Source organism: Callospermophilus lateralis, chromosome X (assembly GCF_048772815.1).
Source record: "Callospermophilus lateralis isolate mCalLat2 chromosome X, mCalLat2.hap1, whole genome shotgun sequence".
In the NCBI taxonomy this organism is placed as follows: domain Eukaryota; kingdom Metazoa; phylum Chordata; class Mammalia; order Rodentia; family Sciuridae; genus Callospermophilus; species Callospermophilus lateralis.
This window is the reverse complement of record NC_135325.1, coordinates 95,825,889-95,848,821: the sequence shown is the minus strand read 5'-3', so window position 1 is coordinate 95,848,821 and position 22,933 is coordinate 95,825,889. Positions and strand designations below refer to the sequence as shown.

General features: G+C 36.7%; 1 protein-coding gene across 1 annotated transcript in view; it reads right to left on the bottom strand.

The window, feature by feature from the left end:
• Nucleotides 1-22,933, bottom strand: part of Il13ra1 (interleukin 13 receptor subunit alpha 1) — a 58,990-nt gene that overhangs the window by 21,743 nt on the left and 14,314 nt on the right. Inside the window, exons 3-7 of the mRNA XM_077106352.1 lie at nucleotides 20,159-20,297; nucleotides 18,245-18,365; nucleotides 8,179-8,366; nucleotides 5,625-5,776; nucleotides 247-294 (exon numbers count right to left, since the gene is read on the bottom strand). Coding sequence (XP_076962467.1) covers nucleotides 247-294; nucleotides 5,625-5,776; nucleotides 8,179-8,366; nucleotides 18,245-18,365; nucleotides 20,159-20,297 — 648 coding nt within the window. The remainder of the gene's footprint in view (nucleotides 1-246; nucleotides 295-5,624; nucleotides 5,777-8,178; nucleotides 8,367-18,244; nucleotides 18,366-20,158; nucleotides 20,298-22,933) is intronic.

Sequence of the window (22,933 nt, the reverse complement as noted above, 5' to 3'; positions counted from 1 at the left end):
ACCAGTTTATTCTGCCTCTGCTATTGAATCATAATATAATTATCTGCCAAATTCTGTATATGATTAAGACTTGGATTGCAACTCAAATTATCTGATTTGTGTCCTGAAAAAGAAAACTGGCAATAACCCACAGAACAAAGTAGTTTGTTTTTCCCAAATCAGTTCAAAGTTCTGCTGTGCTAAGCTTGCCCCACCCCCGATAATATGGGAGTCTAAGCCCAAATAACTCAAGTTGAATCTACTGACCTCCATGTTTCTCTGAAATTCTAAATTCTGACATTTGTCCTCTTCAACCTTGAAAAATAAAAAAGTGAATTTCCAATGTTTAATAACACATTTTATATCTTTTAGTCATTTCTTACAAGCTTCTCTTATCTTCCATTAAAAGAGGATCAGATATACTGAAAAAAGTTTGGCCTTTTAAAATGTAGTGTTGGGCCAATTACATATCTATGTAGGAAACAAAGAATCTTAATCCCTACCTCACACTATTTGCAAGATTAATTGCAAATATTTTTCAGAAAATATTACAAATATTTTCTAGGCACAGTGGCATGTGCCTGTAATCCCAATGTCTCAGAAGACTGAGATCACCAGTTCAAGGCCAGCCTCAGTAACTTAGAGAGGAGCAACTTAGCAAGACCCTTTCTTAAAATAAAATCAATACGTACAACTATAAAACACCAATAAAAAATGAAAAAAAAAAGGCTGGGGATGTAGCTCATTGATAAAGTACCCTTGGTTTAATGCCCATATACCCTGCAAAAAGCTAAACAACAAATAAATTGCGGATCTAATATGCAAACTAAAATAAGTGAACACATAAATATAATAAGCTTTTAGATGAGCAACAGACTATTTTCATAACCTTGAAACAGTGAAAGATTTCTTAACATCACCAAAAACCCCCACATTAATCATAAGTAGTAAGTTTTTATAAAGTGACCTATATTAAAATTAAAAACTTTCATTTATCAAATGATACCCTATTTGGGAAATAAACAGGCAATGCATAGAGGGGGAAAACATACTTGAAGTTTCCAAAGGACTTACATAAAGTTTTTTCTCAATAAATTAGTAAGAAAAAAATGCAACTCAATAGAAAAGCTGGCAAAAGACTTGAACAAGCACTGCGCAAGAGGATATGTAAACTACCAATAAACATGAAAAACTGCTCAACTGAATTGGTGATCAGAGAAATGCAAACTGAATCCACAGTTAACATAACACGCACCTACTACATTATACCAAGTAGAAGTTGCCTAAGCATCTAGGATTCTCAATTTCTGCTTAATAAAGTAAATTGGCACAATGATTTGGGAAAACTATTATTATCTACTACAGACAATCAGATGTAACCTTAGGACCCATATATGCCTATACACAACAGAAATGTATGCACATGTGCACCAAGAGACAAGTAGGCAAATGCTCATGGGAAACTATCCAAATCAATGAGAGAACAGATAAATAAAAGTGGTATATTCATAAAATGGAATGCGCAGAATGGGAATGACTCATCCACAATTATGGGAAACAATGCTGGAGAAGCTCATAAACATAATGAATGCTGAGTGAAAGAAGGCAGACACACAAAAAAGTACATTCGGTATGATTCCATTTATAGAAAGTATTTAAAGTAGCAACAAATCAAATCTATGGAATTAGCAGTCAGGATAGTAGTTGCTCTTTGGGAGAGTAGCAATGAGAGGGGTCATGAGGAGGTTTTGTGGGGCTGATTACATGGGTGAAAAATCATTTTGTGAAAATCATTTATGAAAAATCATTGAGCTGTATGTTAATAGTTTGTGTAATTTTTCTATAGTGTATTATACATCAATTAAAAAGTTGGTTTTTTTGTGTGTTTGTTGGGTGCTGGGGATGGAACTCAGGGCCTTGCACATGCTAGGCAAGTGTTCTACCACTGAGCTATACCCTCAGCCAAATAAAAAACTTTGAGAGACATTAGTTTCCCTTATTGAGAATATAAGATACAAAAAAAAAAAAAAAACTAGGTAGAAGAAAAGAAAGTTTGATGTACAATTCTCTTCCACATAAGTAAGTCACTTACTAGCTGATATAAAGAAAATAGTTCATTCAATGTAAGTTTTTTAAAAGTGGACTGAAAACTCAATGCATGAAATGCTTTTTTTTCAATATATTTTTTTTTCTTTTTAGTTTTTGGTGGACACAACATCTTTGTTTGTATGTGGTGCTGAGGCTCAAACCCGGGCGGCCCACATGCCAGGCGAGCGCGCTACTGCTTGAGCCACATCCCTAGCCCCAATGCATAAAATTCTGTTGCTTAGGTTAACCAACTTCTATCAAACAGATTTTTATTTTTTTATTTTTTTTAAGACATGAGATATTTTCCTAAATTTTTTTTAGTTGTAGATGGACAAAATATTTTTATTTTTATGTGGTGCTGAGGATTGAACTCAGTGCCTCACCCTTGTGAGGCTGGCACTTTACAAAACACTGAGCTACAGCCACAGCCCTCAAAGAGATTTTTAAACATGGAACAAAGACCAGAACACATAGTCATTAATTTGAGCCATTCAGTGTCATTCACTAAGTGGTTCATGTCAACATGTATGAAGAGCTGAAAGTCCAATGGAATGATGAAGGACAATCTTTTCAAAATTTCATACAAGTGAGTAAAGGAAAAGCTCAGGGGTTACCGTGTCCCATTACTGGCCATTTAAAACCACAGGCCTGCTGGGGAATCACAAGTGGCCACTTGAGGAATCAGGTTGTAGACTGATGTCCCTCTGCCCCTAACCATCTCACAAATATGTAAATTCTAGTCAGCAAATCATTCTGGGCATTAGAGTCTTTAGCTCTTGTCCAAATGTAAACTCCCTTGCATTGTTTATCAGCTAATTAGATACCTCTCAGAGGAGAAAATCGAGGGCACAGAGTACCAAGTAGATGGTTTGCAGGGATGCAGGGAGGGGGTGGTTTAAAAAAAGGTTGTTCCTTATTTCATGATTGTGTCATGAGCTACCTCTAACTACAGAATATTCTTGTGATGGTACCAGTTCATGTTCCAGCTTACTTCCCCTCTTAATGTAACACCAGGCAAATAATAATAATAATAATAATAATAATAATAATAATCCCTTAGGTCTTATAAAAAAAATCTAACTGCGAAGCTCAAAATCAGTGAGCACACAAAGAACTGATGACATTCTAGAGAGGAAGCAGCTGGTGAACACCTGCTAGGACAGAGACTATCAAGCTCAAGTATATAAACAGAACTAATTCTAAAGAGACTATAGTTCTAACTTAGGTAGATAGCGTCCATAGTATATGTGTTTTTTTTTTAGTTTGGAAGTTAGTGGAAAAAAAGTAATTTAACTCAGTAAGATTTCATTAAATAATGATTATGCACATGGTGGTATACTAAGTATTCTTGGTCAAAGTTTAATACATGGAGACCAACCAACCTTTGAGTAATTACTGACTTATTAGCTGTGTGGACTGCAGCAAGTTACCAAGCCTCTCTGAGCCTTACTTTCTCAAAACTACATAGATTAAACAGTACCTATTTAATGGATTGTTATAAACTACCATAGAAAAAGCACATAGAAGGTTGGGGATGTGGCTCGGTGGTAGAGCACTTGCCTAGCATGCATGAGGCCCTGAATTCAATCCCCAGTACTGCCAAAAGGAAAAAAAAAGAACACAGGAGAGTATCTTTGTGGCACATTATTAATACCTAATAAGTGATATCTATTACTATTACAAGAAGTACTGACATGGTTTCCAGTGGTTAAGAATACAACCTTGGGAGTTATATCTTTGCTTAAATCTTGATTCTACCACTTACTAGAAAAATGATCTTAGGAATAATTAAGTTTTCTCATTTATAAAATAAAGACTAAATAATGGGACCTAGATCCTTAGAGTTATTGTGAGGTCTAAACTAGATGATTCAGATACAGTACTTACTAATATACCTAGTACACAGTGATCGGTTCAGTACATGTTAGCTACTATTAGAAGCGAGAACAGCACAAAGCAGACACCATCTGACTTCTTCCTACAAAGTTGATATTTTCAGTGAAAAGGAATACATGTGATCAGGTTTTAAATATCAGGACATAATTGGGGACAAAATGAGTTAATACAAGTAGCATGTGTCTCAGGATTTCACACAGTAAAAGGTTGGAGTAATCAAGAATATTTCAGCCTTCTGATAAATGGCTTTGCTGTAAATCTGTGTATCACACTCCTCACCACGTGCAAGCCCTCTGCTTTTGCCTTTTGTGGTATTTCATGAGATCACCGTGGGTTCTGGTAGTAATAATGATTATATTTCAGCAAGCAGATTTCATTTGCAAATGCCCAGAATTCTATTCTGCTGCAGACCTGGTCACTCCCTGTGGAGTTACAGCCTGTCAACACTGGCTTATTTTAGCAAGCATTTTGAAAGATCCATGATGAGCTAAAACAATTGCACCAAGGAATTTACCCATGTGAAAGATACTGGGCTCCTTTAAAAACCAGTATGAAACATTTTGCATCTAATTTCTAAAACCCAAATGCACAAAGGGCCTAGGCAGGTAGCAAACAAATGAGTGGTAATAGTTAGTCCCTGTGGTCTTGAGTGCCACCTTATGGAAATACATTCATAGGGTAGCCTGATTTTAAATCTGGGCCAAAAGTTACAATTTAATAAACAAAGAAACAAACCAGCCCCCACTTTGTTTGTGGTTCAAGCACAAATGTATAAGGACCTATTTTGTGAACTCTACATAAATATAATAGTGGGGCTAATGCCCTGAGGTTATACTACATTCTGGTCAAGGTTCCAAAGAAATCTTGAATTAGTATGTACTGCATTTGATTCTGAACAACACAACTATATATAATCCAACAAATATTGACTACTCAAATCTGACTACTTTCTTTGCACAAACTCCAAGAAAATGGAATGGCCTTATCAGAGCTTCCAAATATGCAGGCCACCTAATTTCTACCTACTGCTCTGACATCTTTTCCTACTATATTTTGGGCACACCAGTCTCCTTTTTGTCTTCTCATACATCGAGCTCATTCTTGCTTCTGATTTGTATTTGGAACCCTCTCTAACCCTAGATCTTCATATAGCTAGTTCCTGCTCAGCATTCTGGTTTCATTTCTAAGGTCATTATTTTGGATAATTTCCCTATTTAATATACCCTCAGATATAACCAGTCACTACACTATATCACCCCACTTTATCATTTTCTTCGGAGCGCTCATGGTCTGAAATTAGCTTGCTCACTTACATACTTATTTTCTAAAATGTAACGTTCATGAAGAAAAAAAAACTGTTTTTCAGGTTTGTTGCCTTATCACTAGTACATAAAAGTGCCTGGCACATGGTAAACACTTAATATAAATCTGTCAAACAAAATAAATCAATGAATAGCTTGAACCTGTCAGCCAATACTACCATAAACCCTCCAACTTTCCACAATGCCCGCCCTATTTCAGACAAGAAATTTCAGTATTCTCATCCTCCTCATCATCTAGTAACAATTGTAAGACCTACATTTCATTGATATTTCAACATTAAGACATTCAAATGAAAACTATGTATCCAAAGAAAAAGAACCATCTAAAAAAAAACTTACGTAGAAAATATCATGTGTCTCGGTTTGGCTGTTATTGACTTCTACTTCATAAGATAAGCATGAGCTAAAAAAATTCTGTGGATTCTTCCACTGCACATATAAGGCACCATTTTGGAAGAAGAGATTTTTAATATGTGGAGGATCAGGTTTCACTGAAAGTGAAAAGAAAGTAAATTAGCTCCCAAAGTTGATTTGATTATATACATATATTTATGGACACATCTGGATAATGAAGGTTCACAAAGTAAAATCAAAATAGGGGTGATGCTCTTAATGACTTTATATGATCAAATCTGTAGTTTCACAATTTCTGATTAGCCACAATTAATGGAGGAAGTCTATTTAAAACTGCCTAGTAAAATAGAATTAAGGAAATTTTTTTTTGGGGGGGGGGTGCCTGGTAGATATCACAAACTCCGACCTACATCTGGTTTGAAAATAGTCAGGTTATAATTAGGGAAAATTTATGGTTACAACATATAGAATAAAGAAAAATGCTTAGATTCAAATAGGCTTCTACCTCACAGGCAACAAAGTTCCAGGTACAAGGGTCTTTCCTAGCTGTCACTCGCTCATGCAATTAAGGACCACAGTTAAAATATTAGCCTAGTCTCCATCACAAACCAAAATATGGATGAATCTTGAGGACATTATGCTAAGTGAAATAAATTAAACACAAAAAGATATATACTGTATAATTCCATTCATGAGGTATCTAAAGTAGTCAATTCACAGAAATAGAAGAAAAGTGGTTGCTCAGGGCTTGGGGGAAGGAAATCAATGTTTAATAGACATAGTTTCAGTTTTGCAGGATGAAAAAGTTCTAGAAAGCTGTTGCACAACAATGTGAATATACTTAACACTACTGAACTAAACACTTAAAATGATTATGATAGTAAATTTAATGTTATCTGATTACAATAAAAAATAAAGTTGTTTTGTTTTTTTTTTTAAAAAATCATTAGTCAGGGCTGGGCACCATGGAGCATGCCTGTAATCCCAGCAGCTCAGGAGTCTGAGACAGGAGGATCATGAGTCAAAGCCAGCCTCAGCAACTTAGCCAGACCCTAAGCATTATCATCTAGTGACAAATGTAAGGCCCATATTTCATTGATATTTCAATGTTAAGACATTCAAATGAAAGATAAGTATCTAAAGAAAAAGAACAAGACCTGTCTCTAAGTAATATATAAAATATAAAAATAGGCTGAGGATGTGGCTCAATGGTTAATTGCTCCTAGGTTCAATCACTGGTAGCAAAAAATTTTAAAAAATAAAGCATTAACCAGGTCAATTTACTTTTGTAGAAGTCAGGAATTCATTAATACCAAGTCACAGAAGATAATGGATAATTAACAGAAAACAACTTGTAGATGTCATCTTCTGGCTGAAAAGTATTTTCTTTATGTCACCATTAATTCCAGGAAGAACAACAGTAAAATAAGCCTTAAAAAGTCCATTTAGGATATAATCCACCAAATGAGGGGAAAGAAAAAGGAGGGTTTTACTTTAGCCTACTCTATTTGTCAAACTACTCCAGCCTCACTCCCATAGCCTGCAGACTAGGTTGCCTTGTCCCCTGCTATAATTACTCTCATGACTACCTGAAGGAGTGGGAAGTAGTGCTCTGCTCACAGGCTTGGGACCCTTTGTCAAATGATGGCTCCTTACCTATGAATCATCCATATACCATTTAGCCAACTTAGAGCTCCCTGCTAGGGTATCAGAAACAAATTAATCAGTATGTGGATGCTATTTTGCTGTAGAGAGTCACAAAACACATTTTATATACCTTATATCATCAGAACCTTATGACAATTCTTTGCGGTCAAAAGGGACTACATATACCATGTCATAGATAAGAAAATACTTATAAAGGGTGTATATGTCTATCCAAGGTACAGGAGTTAGGAATTCAACGAGATATTTTGTTTTCAAGTCTTTCTAATAGGCAAACACTCAGCTGGTACACCCAGGCACAGCTATCCTGGTTGTTCTGATTAATCAGTGCCTGTGCCACACAAAGTGTCAAATATTTTTGCAACTTCAAGACCAGTCTTGGATTGGGAATATAGTTCAGTGGTAGAACATTTGCTTAGCATGCTGAAGTCCTGGGTTTAACCCCCAGCATCAAAAAAAATTTTAAATATTAATCTTAATATTATCACCCTCAATCTAAGCTTTTTCTAACCAAGAAAGATTATTCTGAAACTATATGATCATATGAGCACCATCTTCTCAAGTTTCATAAGTGAAGAGAAAAGATCCTAGATTCAGACAACGTGGGTTCCAATATTGGTTCTACAACCAATTGCTCTAAGTTTCAGTGTACGCCTAAGTAAACAAGAATAATGCATTTGGCACATGAGCTCTTGATTAATAGAATTTCCAAACTTGCTTCATCAAAAAGAATCTATCAAAGAAAGGTCTACATAAATGTAGTCTCTTATTTCAAGAAGATCTTAAAACCAAAATTATCATTATTTTTATTATTTGAATTGATTGTTCAAAAGATATAACATACCCATAGTCATAGTGGATTTCTAAAACTTACCACGGGAAGCTAAAGGCACTATATTGAAGGATGGCCTAATTTTTCCTGCATTATCTTTGACCATTATTTGAACACTGTGTTGTTCAGAACTGGAATCCTTCACTTTAGTCAGATCAAAGGAACAACCAATGTGTTGACCTTCTCTATAGATGTTTTCACATTGAAGAATTTTCCCCAGGCTGCTGTGCCTACAAGATAAGAGAAAACCTTCTGCATTATTTTGAACAAAATAATGAGTAGAATTTTTAAACATTGAAGGAGATGTCTATGAAAAGCAATATTTGCAATAAGGCAAGATAGTTTTTTTTAAACTCTATTTTATAATAAGGCTCATTTCATGCCCTAAGAAAAAAGGCTATTCTTTGATAGACATTAGTATAGTCAATAGCTATGAAAGTTATAGGAGTCAACTTCTGTATGAATGAAGATATTCTGAAGCCAGGAAGAGAAGTAGTTTTATGCTTCTTAAAAAGCTGATATGCTGAGGCTGGGGTTGTGGCTCTGCGGTGGAGCGATTGTCTGGCATGTGCAAGGCCCTGGGTTGGATCTTTGGCACCACATAATAAAGAAAGAAAGAAAGGTGTTGTGTCTATCTACAACTAGAAAATAAATATTTAAAATTTTTTTTAAAAAAGCTGATATGCTGAAACCCATGGTTCCCCTGGGGTCCCCTCTGCCTGCTTCTTCTTCTCTACTTCTGGCTCCCTCATCCACTCAACCTCAGTTTGTCACTCCCATCCTTCCACTAGAATTTCTATTATATAGATTCCTATTCCTGACTCTCACCACAGAGGTAGTCCCAGATTCTAACTGCCCCATCTAAGTGTTCTATTCTTAACTCACAGTGAGTGTTCAACACAGCATGTACTCTCTTCCCCACCAAACTGCCTTTTCCTATCTTCCCATTTCCATCACTCCAAGCTCATTCTCTCTAGGCTCTTTATATACTTTGAAATCATCTTTGTTTCTCATTTCCCTATATTCTATCACCAAATTTTGCTTGCAAAGCATCTTGGATTCTTGTCTTCTGTGATACTCTCATTGCCTACACCCTGATTCATGACCTCACTGCCTCAGATTTCATGAACTTCTCCAGATTGACCTCCCTGACCTTCATTATTAGTGTCCTTCCATTGCTGCCAGAACAACATTCCAGAACACAATGGCTTTTTAAGTGCCCTACTCCACAATGAGGCTTCAAGTGCCTTCAATAAATTATGCTGCTGGTATCTTATTTCCCACTTCACCTCTATGCATGACTTCCTCAATGATCATTAGCACCTAGCATAGTGCAGGTAGACAAAATGCACTCCTTACATGTTTTAGTGTAGGAATTGTTTTTTTTTTTAAGAGAGAGAGAGACAGATTTTTTTAATATTTATTTTTTAGTTTTTGTTGCACACAACATCTTTATTTTTATTTTATGTGGTGCTGAGGATTGAACCCAGCGCCCCACGCATGCCAGGCGAGCACATCACTGCTTGAGCCGCATCCCCAGCCCGGGAACTGTTTTTTTAATAATGAGCAGAAGACACAGACTCAGGCTTTCTATCATTAGCTATAATAGGAGCTGTGCCAACATTCTGCAGAAAAGAAAGACAATTTTTAAAAAACAAATGAAGAGTAAAGAGTCCCAAACTCTTAGTCTGCTATCTCAAAACCATCTGTAGTTTTTTTAGTTAGTTAATTTTGGTCCTGGGGATGGAACCCTGGGCCTCCAGCATGCTAGACAAGCTCTCTACTACTGAGCTATATCCTCAGCTCATGTAGTAATTTAAAATGCTGATTCCTTCAATAAATGGGATGAATTCAAACTAAAAAGCTTTTTCTCAGCAAAGGAAACAATAACATGATGAGAGAGTCTACAGAATGGGAAAAAAATCTTTACCACATGCACCTCAGATAGACCACTAATCTACAGAATATATAAAGAACTCAAAAAACTTAACACCAAAAAAACAAATAACCCAATGGGATAAGGAACTGAACAGACACTTCACAGAAGAAAAAATATAATCAATCAACAAACAGGGCTGGGATTGTGGCTCAGTGGTAGAGTGCTCGACTACCATGCACGAGGCACTAGGTTCGATCCTCAGAATTACATACATGTGAAATAAAGATACTGTGTCCACCTAAAACTAAGAAATAAAATAAATATTTTTAAAAAATCAACAACATATGAAAAAATGTTCAACATCTCTAGCAATTAGAGAAATGCAAATCAAAACTACTCTAAGATTTCATCTCACTCCAATCAGAATGGCAATTATCAAGAATACAAGCAATAATAAGTGTTGGCGAGGATGTGGGGGAAAAGGTACACTCATACATTGGCTGGTGGGACTGCAAATTGACGCAACTGCTATGGAAAGCAGTATGGAGATTCCTCAGAAAAACTGGAATGGAACCACCATTTGATCCAACTATCCCACACCTTGGTCTATACCCAAAGGACTTAAAATCAGCATACTACAGTGATGCAGTCACATCAATGTTTATAGCAGCACAATTCACAATAGCTTAACTATAGAACCAACCTAGGTGCCCTTCAACAGATGAATGGATAAAGAAACTGGTACATATACACAATAAAATATTACTCAGCATTAAAAGAGAATAAAATTATGGCATTTGCAGGTAAATGGAAAGAAATAGAGAATATCATGCTAAATGAAATAAGCCAATCCCCCTCCCAAAAAAATCTGAATGTTTTCTCTGATAAGCAGATGCTGATTCATAGTGAAGTGGCGGGGGTAGGGTAGAATGAAGGAACTTTGGTTTATGTAGAGGGGAGGGAAAGAAGGGGTGGGTCTGTGAGGATGGGAATGATGGTAGAATAAGACAGAGATTATTACCTTATATACATGTATGAATACATTACTAGAGTGACTCTGCATCATGTATAGCCAGAGGAAAGAGGAGTTGTGCTCCATTTGTGTACAATATGTCAAGATATATTTTACTGTCATGTATAACTAATTAGAACAAATAAAAAATAAATAAATAAAATGCTGATTCCTCAAATCCTCTCTCAGACTTAGAAGGGGATCACCTGGGTCTAGGAATCATGCATTCCAACAGAAATTCTCCAGGAGGTTCTGCTGCAAATCCTTTTTAAAAATTCAGATCTAACATATTTACTCCTACAAAGACTGTGTAAAGAATGCTTCAACATACAGAATGTTCTTATTCTTCAAGAGATAGTACAAGACTTTTTCTCCAAGTTGTAGGTCCCTGTAATTTATGAAAGAAAACAATGTTTTAAAAATTAAGTTATTATCATGGCTAGTTCTTGGATCAGACCATCCTAGAATGTTTTCCACCCACAACTAGAAACAGAAACCAAAGATATTTTTCTTACATAACTAGAGAAAACTACGTACAAAATTATTTTTAATAATGAAAGGAACTCCTCTAATAAGCAATCTTTTAGATCTCTTTTTCATTTTTGTACCCTGAGTATTTCACATATATGCAGGACCCCAGATGTGAAATTTTAAAATAATTTCGTTGTAACTTAGAAAAATAATAATAAAAGAGAAAATACTGGTTTTAAATAGACAACCCTTTTGGACTTTTCATGAAAGACTAGATAATAAATAGCAAGTGCTTTCTGTAGAAATACACACACAGAATTCCTCTGCAGAATTACATTGCAGACATAAGGGATGATGGACAAATTAGAGATTATTTTCCAACTTTAAAGATGGTTAATGTGGTAAGAAATTCCCTAAAATTCATTGTTCTGGTTAGTCTGTAAGCTATTTAGGTCCTTCGAATGCCAGACTATCTCTGTAAGGGCATAAGTCATTACCCTAGAGTTTCAAAGATCTATTTTAAATTAAAAAATGACTCCACATTTTCTGATTGGAGATTAGGGAAAACAGTCTTTGGCAGTGTATGTGATGTGATTTACATGGGTAGCTAAATCATTTCTGGGTACTTGCTAATGAGCACTATCTTGACTCCCTGGCTTTTGTGATTTTGTTTGGGAAAGAATCAATCTAGGGAAATAAGAGGTAGGAGATTGGTGCCAAATCTCCAAGGCAGCGGGGAGGAGGCCAGCACTGTGTAATGACTCTACCTGCAAGGGACTGGGGATGAATAACACACACCAATAATGACAGCTATCAGGGATTCAGTGTTTACTCTATACTTGCCAGCAGTTAGTCATGGCTCCAAACACTTTTCATACAATAACATCCCTCAACAACCTTAAGAATTAAGTGCTATTATCACTACCCCCATTTTACTGATTATAAAACTCAGGCTCAGAAAGAAGAGGCTTGCCCTAAATCATCTTGCTAGTAAGGAAGAGAGCCAGGACTTGAATCCAAGCAGTTTGACTCTAGAAAGAATAGAGGAGGATATAGAATCTTTACCAACAATGTTCTAAAGAACTTTCCAAGATCATGGAAATGTTACATATCTGTGCTGCCCAATACAAGAACCACTGTGAAACTGGCTAGTGAGATTGGGCAACTCAAGTTTTAACTTAATTTTAATTGATTTAAATTTAAATGTAAATAGCCACAAGTAGCTAACAGTTCCTGTGTTGAATATCACAAATGTTTACTATGGGGAAAAAAAAAAACCTATTGTTGATGAGCTCTGGGAATGTGTGTGATAGAAAGTAGGATCTTTGATACCTACTCCACTTGGGTGCCAATAAACTACCACTCTCTTGAGCCACCTTCGATCATTGTATAGATTGTGTCCTGCAAAAAAGCATCAACTGAGGGCTGAAAGCCAGCCCAAGTACCATCTACTATCAGCTTTGGCAAGAGCCCACATAAGCACAGAGGAAGGAGAATGCTTTTTCAAACTTGGTCAGTCCAGTTTTCTTCTAATTCATTCACTCAGAGAAGACACTCAGCATAATTTGAACTGAAACTTACTTTGTGCTAATATATTCTCAAGACACTTCCTAATTTTTATCTTATCAGAAACCCTAGGATTAAGCCATCCACCTGCAGTACCACCCAATTCTATTAGCTATGTTATTTTTCCACACAGTCTGCCACAGAATGAGACATGATTTTTAAGACTTCTTTTCTTTCCCTTATAGATACAGACTCTTTAAAGGTTTCCCTGTAGTTTTATCCATAATTCCTCCAGGGAGAGCAAGAGAGATTAAATAGCATAATAAACTCAGGATGCTACCAACTCCTAGGGCATTGTTAAAAGTCTGTAGTAGGGCTGGGGTTGTAGCTCAGTGGTAGAGCACTTGCCTGGCATGTGTGAGGCACTGGGTTTGATTCTCAGCACCATATATAAATAAATAAATAATAAAGGTCCATTGATAACTAAAATAAATAAATAATACATAATTAAAAAAAAAATCTTTGGTAACAGCTCTCCCTAGACTTCACCGCAACATCAACAGAGCCAGGCCAGTGCTTCTATTCTTTATTTGTTCTTTTTAGATATACATGACAGTAGAGTTTATTTTGACACATTATACATACATGGAATATAATTTATTCTAATCAGGATCCCATTCTTGTGGTTGTACATGAGGTGGAGTTTCACTGGTCATGTATGAACATAGGAAAGTTATGTCCAATTCATTCTACTGTCTTTCCTATTCCCATTCCTCTCCCTTCCCTCCACTCTCCTTTCTCCAATCCAATGAACTTCTATCATTTCTTCCCACCCTTTTGATGTGTTAGCATGCAGGTATCAGAGAGAATATTCACAGGCCAGTGATTCTTATGCTTAGTTCTTTGGCCTCTTTACTAGCAAGTCTTCAGAAAGCCAGATGTACTTCATCCTTTTCTCTTTTGATTCCCATACTATAATGCTTCTGAGTCACTTACACTTCCTAAGTTCTCACCCCAACACTGAATGTTCTTTAGTTTTGGATCCTACCAAACATTCACAAGTGATTTGTAGAATACCTACCATGGTGAGGCACTGGGGAAAACAAGACACAGCCCCTGTTTTCAAAGGAGATTGTAGCCTGGGGCAGGCTACCACCAAGTAAACAGGAAATAATAACACAATGTGATGAGTGCTTTGGCATGCAAAAGTACAAGGTGGTGGGACGGGATGTGAGGAAAGCACATGTATCTAGACTTGAGAGGTCAAGGAAAGCTTTCTGGAGAGGAAATGGTGTCTGAGCTGAGATGAAGACAAATGAGAGGCATTAGGTAAAAGGGCAAAATTCGAGGGGCAAAAGAACAGAATGTTTCCACTATTCTATATGAATATTTTGTTTGAATTCCAGTCTTCTGAGTGCTTGAAAAGTCAGTCTGAGGATATGAAAGAAGCTTAGTGTAAACCAAATGATAGGCTGCAAGAGGGCAGGGCTGGAGGGAAGGAGATGAGACCAGGGCTAGGGAGGTTGATGGGGGCCAGGTCATGGAAGGTCTTTGTCATGTTCAAGAGTTTGTATTTTAACTCCAAAACACCAAGGAGCCACAAAGCATTTTAAGAAAAGGAGAAACAAGCCAGGCATGGTGGCACATGCCTATAATCCCAGCAGCTTGGGAGGCTAAGGCAAAAGGATCACAAGTTCAAAGCCAGCCTCAACAACTTGGTGAGACTTGTCTCAGAATAAAAAATAAAAGGGCCAGGAAGAGGCTCAGTGGCAAAGCACTCCAGGTAAACCTCCAGGAAGAAACGTACAATCTTAGTGCCATCTGGTTTCACCTGCAATGCTGCTCAATTTTGCCAGGAGGAGCCTTCTACATGACACGTGAGTGAATTTGACTTTAGAGGTTTTCATTCTAAAAGTCATGCGGTTTGAGGAGGTAGAAATGTTTAACATGATTTAAATATTATACACTATATAATGTATTGAATTATATAGTTCAATTATATACACTATATATGTATTGAAATGTCACATGAATGATTCATAAATATGCATGATTTTTATGTATCAGTTAAAAATAAACTTAAACCAAAAAATTGTGGGGTTTTTTTTGCATTCTATAGCCATGAGTGTTTTTTTTTCATGAGTGTTTTTATATACCAAAAATACTTTTTGTGAGGTCATCAAGCAAAATAGACACACCAGGATTTTTTTCTTTTTCTTTCGTTCTTTTTTTATTTTCTTCTTTTTTTGTGATGCTGGGGATCAAACTCAGGACTTCATGCAAGTGCTCTGTCACTGAACTCTACGCTCAGCTCAACACTCCAGGATGAAAGTGCTTATTTGGTAGCTTTAGAACTCCTGGACACAGTCCTTTACACCCCATTCTCTCAGATCCACTTTAACAAATAATAGTGAGGGAACAAGTCCATGTACAAGATAGAGTGTCAAGGCTGGATTCTCCCTTCTCCATCTGCTATTAAGCTAACTCAGTATCCCCATTTCTGAAGATAAAAGGAATAATGGGAGTTTGGATAATGTACCAATACACAGTTGGGGAACAGGGAAGCAGTTCTAATATTCTAGAGCACAATAAGGCAACAGTAGTCCACAATTAATTGTACATTTCAAAATAAGTAGAGAAGACTTTGAAGGTCCCAAAACAGAACCAATAATATTTGAGGAGATGAAAATGTTAATTACCTTGATTTGCTCATTACCTATTGTATACATGTATCAAATTATAATATTCTATTTCATAAATATGCATAAATATTATATGTTGATTAAAAAAAGAGTCAATGCATTCATGATATTTTCAGGGCCTTGGAAAGAGTAAATAAACCTACTTTGAAAAAATTCTCCATTCTTCAGAACACTCTTCCCCAGAGGCCAACCTGTAAGAAATTCTCCCACCTGTCCAGTCTATCTCCTATTTGAAGCCTTCAGCTTCCCCCTCCCACCAGTTCCCATTCCACCCTAGCTTCCTACAAGAATCCTTCCGTGCCTCAGCAACAGCCTATGGCATATACTGCCTTATAGTGACAAAGATAACTGTGTTGGACTCTATCTCCCCTTGTCTATTTTAGGCTTTAGAAGCCAAGGGACAAGTTTCTTGTCTGCTGCCCATTCAGTGCTTTACCTACAAAGTGTGCTAAATAAAGGCTTATTGAATTGAATTAGATTGATGGCAGCAATGTAATATGGTCCAACTGCCCTAGGTAAGTAATACTTTAGCAATTTTTTAAAAATATTAACAAGTAATTACCATATGACTCAGTAATTTGCACTCCTGTGTACTTATTCAAGAGAAGTAAAAAGTCATGCTCACATAAAAATCTATACATAAATATTTATAGAAGTTTTATTTGTTTTTTTTAAGAGAGAGGGAGAGAGAGAGAGAAAGAATTTTAATATTTATTTTTTAGTTATCGGCGGACACAACATCTTTGTTTGTATGTGGTGCTGAGGATCGAACCCGGGCCGCACGCATGCCAGGTGAGCACACTACCGCTTGAGCCACATCCCCAGCCCTAGAAGTTTTATTTGTAATAGCAACAAACAGGAAACCAAAATGCCTTTCAATGAATGAATGGTTAAACATACAGGTGCATCCAGTCAGGCATGGTGGCACACAACTGTTTTCCTAGCAACTTGGGAGGCTGGGGTAATAGGCTCACAATTTTGAGGTCAGCCTCAGCAACTTAGCAAGACCCTCAGCAACTTAGTGAAAATGTCTCAAAATAAAAACTAAAATGAGCTGGGAATTTACCTCAGTGGTAAAGCATCCTTGGGTTCAATCCTTAGTATCAAAAAATTAAAAACAAAAATCAGGTGTACATCCATATTATGGAATACCACAATGAAAAGGAACAAACTCTTGATACATGTAACAACTTGCATGAAGTTTAAGACCATTTTGTGTGTGTAAAAAAAAAGAGGCCAGTTTTAAGTGGTATACATTGTAGGATTCCATTCCAGTAACATTGTTGAACAAACTCTTGATATATGTAACAACTTGCATGAGGTTTAAGGGCATTTGTGTGTTAAAAAAATGGCCAGTTTTAAGTAGTACACACTATAGGATTCCATTCCAGTAACATTGTTGAACTGACAAAATTATAGAGATGGAGAATAGATTAGTAGATGCCAGTGGCTAGAGACACCTGGGAGAGAGGAATGCAGAGAAAAGCAGGTGCAGAAGGAAAGTATGGCTATAAAAGGGCAACTCAAGGCATCTTTGTAGCAATAGAACCATTCTATATTTCAAATGTGATAAAATTGCAGTGAGCATACACAAGCACATGTAAAACTGGTGAGCTGTGAATAAGGTTGTGGATGATACCAATGCCAATTTTCTAGTTTTGATATTGCATTACAGTTACCCAAGAGGTTTCCAAAAAAGTATGTGTGGATACATACACACACACACACACACACACACACACACACACACACACACACACCAATACCCTATGCATCTAGAGTTAAAAGTAGAAAGGTGGTTTTTTTTTGACTTGTTGATATTTTCAATAATGTTAAGAAAAATCAGCCTTCATTAAACAATCAAACATAGTTAGCATACAGTTCGGCAATTCTACTCATGGGTACTCCTAAAGAAGTGAAAACATAGGTTCACATAAATAGTTGTGCATGAATGTTTATAGCAACATTATTCACAACAGCCGACAGCAGAAAACAACCCAATGTCCATCAACTGATGAACAGATAAAGAAAACATAGTATATCCCTACAATAGCATATTATTTAGCAATAAAATGTGATGATATTCTGATACATCCTACAACACAGATGAACCTTGAAAACACTGTGCCTAGTGAAAGAAGCCAGTCTCAAAAGTCCCCACATTACATGATTCCATTTGTATTAAATGTCCAGAATAGACAAATCTATAGAGATAGAAAATAGATGAGTAGTTCCCAGGGGTTGGGAGGGTGAGAAGAAAGGGAGTCGAGTACTCGTGGGATCAGGTTTCTTTGAAGTAATTAAAGTATTTTAAAATTGATTAAGGTGATGAATATACAGCTATGTGAACATACTAGGAAGCATTTTTTTAAAAGAAGACACACAAAGCAGATGCATTTTCCACTGAAGTAAAGTGCCCTCCTCCTTGCCTTTGTAGAGAATAATAGGCTGTTCCTTTAAAAAAAAAAAAAAACTAGGTTGAATCAAAAGGTTCCCTATGCAATCATAATCAGTCCTCCAGTACACATACATACTCACCAATAGTAAAGAGTATAGTTAGTGTCAGGACTTGTATTCCTTCCAGGAAGCCATGAACACTTCATGTAGCTCAGGTTGTGCCAAACGCATTGGAGCTCCGTTACAGCAGACTCAGGATCACCTAGAAAAACCAGGTAAGAATTTAGGACCCTGCTTGCCAATTTTTCTGTGGCATGGTGGTTGGCGGAGGATGTTCAAGCTGCTTTACCAGAATCTCTCATCCCATTTTACCCAGAAATCACCCAGATAGCCAAAATCCAAATCTAAGGTTTGCAACCTTGTTTCTCACCTCCTGACACAAAGAAAACTCTTCTACCTCTAACTGGAGAGGGAGGTTTAAAGGCCAAATAATATTTCAATCATACGCAAAGACTATTCATAAATTAATATAAAAATACAACAGCCCTTATTTATTTATTTACTTACTTACTTATTTATTAATCATTATTTATTAATTATTTGTGTGCTCAGGATGGAACCCTGGGTCTTACACATGCTAACCACATGCTGTACCACTGAGTTACATCCCTAGCCCCAACCCTATATTGAAAAACACTTTACTGAGGTATAGTATACCTTCCTTCTTTTTGATCAATACTATTTTTAAAAGTAAAGAATATTCCTCCTGAAATAGTTCTGAATAGATAAACAATCTTTAACAGTTACTTATGTTGTGTTATGCCTTTAGGAGCACAAAAATCTTTCTGAACTGAAATCTCTATCTTCATTAAGTTATTTTAGTTAAAGTATAAATCTGTAGCTGAGTGTGATGGTGCATGCCTATAATCCCAGCAACACAGGATGCTAAGGCAGGAGGATCACAGGTTCAAGGCCAGCCTCAGCAACTTAGCAAGACCCTGTCTCTAAATAAAATACAAAAAAGGGCTGGGGATATGGCTCAGTAGTTAAGCACCCCTGGGTTCAATTCCCAGTACCCCCAAAAAATAAATAAATAAACTTGTTTCCCTTAATAATCCTTGAAGGAGTACTGCACCAAGCCATCATCAACCATTTTATGTCATAATATAACTTTTTCTCAGATTATTAAACTCCTAAAGAAATGTGAACAGAGCAAGTAAGTTATCTTAAACCATGCTTCCAATCTCTTGGCAGTCCTGAATTTTATAACTTTATAAATAGCATTTCACAGGTTTTGATCAACGCAAGGCAGGTAGGATATGCAGTGCTAAGGTTTGGAGGTGGAAAATAAGGCCCTTCCCTACCCAACCAAGGGACAACATAATATTAAGAAATAACATAATGGCCAGGCATGGTGATGCATATCTGTAATCCCAGAGGCTTGGGAGGCTCAGGTAGGAGGATTACAAATTCAAGGCAAGCCTCAGCAAGCAAATTAGCAAGAGATGTCTCAAAATAAAAAATAAAAGGGGCTGGAGATGTGGCTCATGGTTAAGTGCCCCTGGGTTCAATCCCAGGTATATTAAAAAAAAAAAAAAAAAAAGGAAGAACATATATGTATAGCATTTGCTCTTGCCAGGGATCATTCTAAGTACCTTATGTATATTGACTTAGATAATCCCTTCAATAATCTTAAGAGGTAGTTATCACCATCATCCCCATTTTACAGACGAAAAAATTGAGGTGTAGAGGGGCTAAGGAATCTGCCTCAGATCATACTTTTACTGTGATAAGTGACAGCTGGGATTTAAACCTAAGACAGCTAGTATCTCGTAGCCCTGCTCTTATCAGTATGCAACATAAGAACTGGAAGAACATTAGGTAATGTGAGAGTGGGGGACAATGATCAACCTCATTACTTAACAGTTTTTCCTAGGGCTAGTATTTAGTGAAACTAAGCCAACATGCTTATTTTTCCTTTTTAACATTCTTCCCTCAAAACATCCTGAATTTGGATTTAATCTGTAAACACAGAGAGAGTGCTTTTTCAGTTACCTTCAGGGGGTGAAATGCACTTTTCCACCAAAATGCTGGGCTTCTCACTTTCATTGGTGCTACACTGGGACCCCACTTGCAGACAAATCCTCTCATTTAGGGGTACTTCCTTTGAACGATGTGTTTCTGGAGCAATAATCTAAGGTTAGAAAGTTAAAAAAAAAGCATTGATGAAGCAAACACACAAAAATGTGCTTAAAAAATTAAACATGAGCATGCCCAAATGTTTTTGAAATGGTAAGTTGTCAAATGGTGTAGATCAGTGATCTTCAATTGAGAGTAGTTTTGTTTTCTTGCCATCCCTGGGGAAAGTCAGTAATATCTAGACATTCATAACTTGGAAGGTAGGGAACTACTAGCATCTAGAGGATAGAGGTTAAGGATGGTGCTAAATATCCTGCAAGACACACAACAGCCATCCATTCCACAACAAACAACCCGGCACCAAATATAAGTTGTGCCACCAGTGACAAAGCCTGGTGTGGATTAAAGACAATTTTCTACATTTTACAAGTGTCAACATCATGAAGTTTATTCACAAACCTACCATGCTAACACATCAGCTGCCAAAAACCACTTTAAAGGAAACACAATATGATTATCAAAATTCAATTTCAAGCAGATACCATCAAGATCAGTAAAAAAGGATCGCTTTAAGAATCTGGTAGTTGTGGTTATCTCTAGGGATTGAAAACCAAAGAAATGGTTTTCATTAAACACTTTTCTGTACTGTTTGATTATTGTGATCATCCTCCATATGCATATAAATTTCAAGAGTCACTATGTGCACTGAGTATATATACTCTTACTCTAAAAAGTAGATGAGATTTGTGGAACCACAAAAGTCAACTTATAGACATCTTAAAGACATAAGTCACAAGTTCAGTTATTATGATTCAGAATAATGAAATTAAATGACTCTGGAAAATTAACATTTCCAAAGGTGACAGAGTTGGAATAATTAAGAATGGAGCTGCTTTTAATCAGAGCTCCAAGGAGCGAGCTTCCTGTTTTGCAAGTTTCTGACTCAAGTTTCAGATAGTATTTCCTTTTATAATGTGTTGATGACCATGAAGGGGAAAATTGGTTCCAACTAGCTCAATCTACCACCCCAAACAGCTATTCTAAAATTTCACATGCTTAATGCCAGCTAAGCAAGAGAGGAACTGCAGACACCTCCAAAACCTGGACATAAGGATACCTGCTAAGAAGTAGCTGGTAAATCAACAAGAAATAAACCATAGCAAAGACATGAGAAAAATCATTTTACAGAGACAGAATAGTTCTTAGGCTCAGTCAAGACAGCACTATGAACAGGGAAGTTGGTCCGCCTGGAAAAAGAAGTATCTTTGAGCAAAATTCTGGCTGGGAGGAAAGAGAGGGTGACTTTGCTACGTGGACATCGAGTAGCCAGCAAAGCTCTGCTTACCCTCAGTGGGGCCTCAAGCTATTCTTAGCAAAGTACATTTTCACAACAAATTCCTGATTCCTTGCCAAGAAACCTACTTATCATTTGGCTTCCCATATAGGCTCTGCTTACCAGGATGGAACACACCAGTTATGCTGACAGAAGTCTTTCTAGAATGCTTCGTCATTTTAGTTTTCAAAGCAAAGTAAGGAATTGTACCTTGAGAGATGAATGGGTGCTGAGGAAATGAGGTTTCTGGGCCTGTGAAACTGAAGACCAACTCCCAGCATCACGTGTAAGGTAACAGGAAGACTTTGCATGAAAATTTCACTAACCTCACAATTTTACTGAACACAAGTCCTATCTATCCCTAAATGAATCACAGTGACTCAATGATCCTTGATAATTCTTGTTTGGAATCTGTATTTGCCCTTTGAGGATACCAGGGGAAAATGTACCATCAGATACCATAAATTAGAACTGGGGTGTAGCTCAGTGGTAGAGTGCTTGTCTAGCAGGTGTGAAGCCCTAGGTTCAAGCTCCTGCGTCACAAAAAAAAAAAAAAAAAAAAAAAAAAAATTTCCAGGAATTTAAAAACAGCATAAATTAGAATCATCATTAAAAAATCACAGTTCTCTTATTATATTAGATATTGTTTCAGTTAGAGGGCTGAGGAGTTTTATTACACAGAGATTTTTATTATAATGGAATTTAGATTTTTTAAAAATGCTTTAGTACCTATATCTGTATCTTATCTTTTAGGCATATGAATAATAAGATAATTTAGAAAAGGAATACTAGGAGGAAACATTTAAAAAAAAATAATGTTTTTAAAGCATTTGAGAGTTCAAGGTATATAATGTTAAATTGATATGAATAATGTAGGAACTGTGGCTGGGCACTGTGGTGCACACCTGTAATCTCAGCCATTCAGGAGGCTGAGGCAGGAATATGACAAGTTCAAGGCCAGACTGGACAACTCAGCAAGACCCTGTCTCAAAATAAAAATAAAAAGGGCTGGAAGCGTAGCTCAGTGATAAAGCACCCCTGTGATTGATCCATAGTACTACCAAAAAAAAAAAAATAGGAACTCTGATTATTAATGATTGCCAAGTCAGGCATCTCTCTCCTCATTACAGGACTAGATTCCTCCCATCAGATCTTAATGAGATATGTGTGAGTGCTCCCACGTGACTTTCGGCTTTGGTGAATCATTCCACTGGTAGCTGCTGTATTATTCTCCACCCCTCAGGGAATCTGGCATCCTTTGAAAATTTATCAAAAACCAAGACCAGAGTCCTGAACTCATTTTTCTGGACCAATGGTCACTTGGCTAGATTGCATCTTCTCAACTCCAAATTTCCTTT